General features: G+C 28.5%; 1 protein-coding gene across 1 annotated transcript; it reads right to left on the bottom strand.

The window, feature by feature from the left end:
* Positions 1-2,140: 2,140 nt before the first annotated feature.
* On the bottom strand, positions 2,141-2,995 carry LOC102604069 (uncharacterized). The gene has a single exon (XM_006349305.2). The coding sequence runs from the start codon at positions 2,880-2,882 to the stop codon at positions 2,415-2,417; it is 468 nt and encodes a 155-aa protein (XP_006349367.1). The 5' UTR covers positions 2,883-2,995; the 3' UTR covers positions 2,141-2,414.

Raw genomic sequence — 2,995 nt, 5'->3', positions numbered from 1 at the left:
TCGTACTCCCTCCACTCTTATTTACTTGTCAGATATTTTTTAATCTAACTTCTCATTTTATTTGTCATTTTTTATAAATCAAGAAAGAACAATTTTTTTGCTATTATACCTTTAATTTATTAACATTGAGTTAATGTCTTTGAAAAAATGTGAATAAATCTGTTTGGTACTCTGTCAATTAATAGGAATAAAATTTTAAACTTGTTATATTATGAGCAACTTTCACATATAGCAAACATAAAATTCATATTTGTATGTTATAGCTATAGTTTGCATAATTGCGCTCTATAACAAATTTTATGTTTGTTATGAAGCTTTCGATTTGTATAATTCACTACAAACATTCAATTTTATACAAATATTGTTCAATTTTGTATAAATTCATTTGTACATTGTAATTTGTATAATAAGATCTGTATTTGTATTATTATAAGTGTATATGACAAAAATATATGTATTTGTATATACACTTTTTTCTCACTTTATACAAACACGAACGCATTTTATACATTTTATACCGAATGTATAAAATGGCTAATTGTATATCGAAAATGGCTAATTGTTTACCGAATTATTTGACAAAAAAAGGGGATGTTTGCTGCAAATTACAATTAAAATAAACTATGGTTATAACATTTAATTTGAATTAATAGTTTGTTATTTCATACAATTTTCCCTTATATTAATCATTATTTTCTTAATAAGTGTGTCGAATCAAAATTTGACAAGTAAAAAGTGATGAAGAGTGTAGTATGAAATTCTAACCCACCAAATATTATACTTTCTAATTGAAAATAATTTAAATTTTAAAATTTCTCTTTTATCATAATAAAATAATTTATAGTCACACATGAATTCAAATAAAATTCTTTATTTTTATAAATTTATGCCAATCAAGGGATGTTACCTAATTAATTAGGGTTGTGCATAAATCAAATTGATCGATAAATTCAATAAAAAAATGTTATTGATTTATTATTATTGGGTTAATGGGGCTTTAATGATTTTTTTTAAAAAAATTATTGGGTTATCGATTCGATTTTAATTTTTAGTATTAGATTATTGGGTAAATCGATAACTCATTAAGACTATATTAATTTATACATAAATATTAAATATTAATTCAAGTACCTTACTGGTTACTACTGTTCCCTCTAAGTTTCCATTCACAATTATTTTGAGTTCACAATTTCATATTATATCAAGCGTTAAAATCTAAAGTAAGAACTCTATTCCTTTTAATTTCTCTTTGTATTGCACTTGTATAACTCTTTTCATGTTAGTTATTATTGTTTCTATTTTATGAGCGTTTGGTAAAGTTACATTATTTTCTTATCACGTCAAATCAAGAAGTCATATTTATTTTATAAGCATTTTCTTACTAGTTAAATCAAAAATCGAAGGTCAAGAACTAAAATTGATAAATCGTAAATTGATAAAAAAAAATATCATATTGATTTAATTACTTATTAGTTTAGCATATTTATAAACATAAAATTAATAAATCAAACTTATAACAAATAAAATTGAACCACCAATGCACACCCAATATATGATTACTCTTTTAACACCAATCACTAGACATGTGTCAGTGAATTCCCCACACACGTAGTTAATTAATCAAGGGTCCAAATATATAGACAGCTACATTTTCTTTTTTTAATTGATTAATTATACATTGTATAATCACTAACAATTTGGAGTCTCATAATTCTTCCACCTGGAATTTTTTTACTATGTGATAGAACATCTTCCAATTCATTTAGGTCATAAAAGTCCGATTAGGAGGCCCGGGTGTATCTCTCAGATTTTAAACTTTTATCTCTTCCTCTCTATTAATTTTTAATAATTTATTTCTTTGAATTCAAGCGTAACAGCAGGAGTATTGACAAATATAAATGAAAAATATCAAGTAAAAGAATTAGGATGGAAGGGCTTTATATGCGGAGCCTATTTTTTTAGTTAGAAAAACAACTCATTTTTATTCTTACTATACTTTGAAGGTCATGTGTCGTGTTGAAAATCAAACTCAACCGAACGACGACCAAGATGACAATGATTACTATGAAAAAAGGAAAATGCGGATCTAACTTAAAATTAGGGTCAGCTGGAAATTGTTATCAAATTTGGTTATTCCTACTAAACATAAACACACATATTTTCTTTTTTTATTACATAGATGCGGGCGGGGAAGGAAATTATAATAGGGAGAATCAAAATCCCCATTTATGGATACAACGCATCTGATGAAGTTCATCTGCAAAGAAAAGCTAAAGGCTAAAATTGTAACAGCAAGAAATAAAAAAATACCTTTATTTGGCGATAAATTAATCTCTGGAAGGAAACAAAACAGAGATTAAATCTTCTTTTAAATACATCAATTTCATGGATAGTGGAATTCTACGGCAGATCAGCTACATGATCTTACGGCAGTGATTAAATCCATACCAAACTCCATTAGGAAGAAGCTTATTATATTTAAAGGTAATAGCAGGACGATCTGAACCGTACACCTTGACGCTCTCCGGTTTCCAGCCATCAGATCCAACTCTCTTCAAGTAAAGGTAGCAGATCTCATAAATACAGGGGCCACGGATCTGGAAAGTATCCGTAGAACAGCTTTCGAATATCCTCGATGATGGATTATCTATCCTGGGCGCATAGACCTCAAATCCATAAGCATCTCCAAAAGCAATACTGACTCTGTCTCTGGTGTATTTAGGTGAAGAACAGCTTGTTTTGATGGTCAATGTGTATGAGCAACTCCTAGCAGCAGTGGCGCTATGATTGGTTTCGATGAAAATTAAGGGTTTTATTGATGTTGCTTGTGAGAAACTGATGAAGAATACAGCTAAGCTGAGCACAACCAACTGACCACCCATTTTCAATGTTAAATTTAATTGTTTGATTATTGCTGTATATGTTGAATTTTAATAGTCTCACGCCCCTCACCTATCAACAACCCCATTTTCCGTTATCAATGAAAGAGATTTCT

Source organism: Solanum tuberosum, unplaced genomic scaffold (assembly GCF_000226075.1).
Source record: "Solanum tuberosum cultivar DM 1-3 516 R44 unplaced genomic scaffold, SolTub_3.0 scf00105, whole genome shotgun sequence".
NCBI lineage: Eukaryota > Viridiplantae > Streptophyta > Magnoliopsida > Solanales > Solanaceae > Solanum > Solanum tuberosum.
This window is presented reverse-complemented; position numbering and strand designations above follow the sequence as displayed.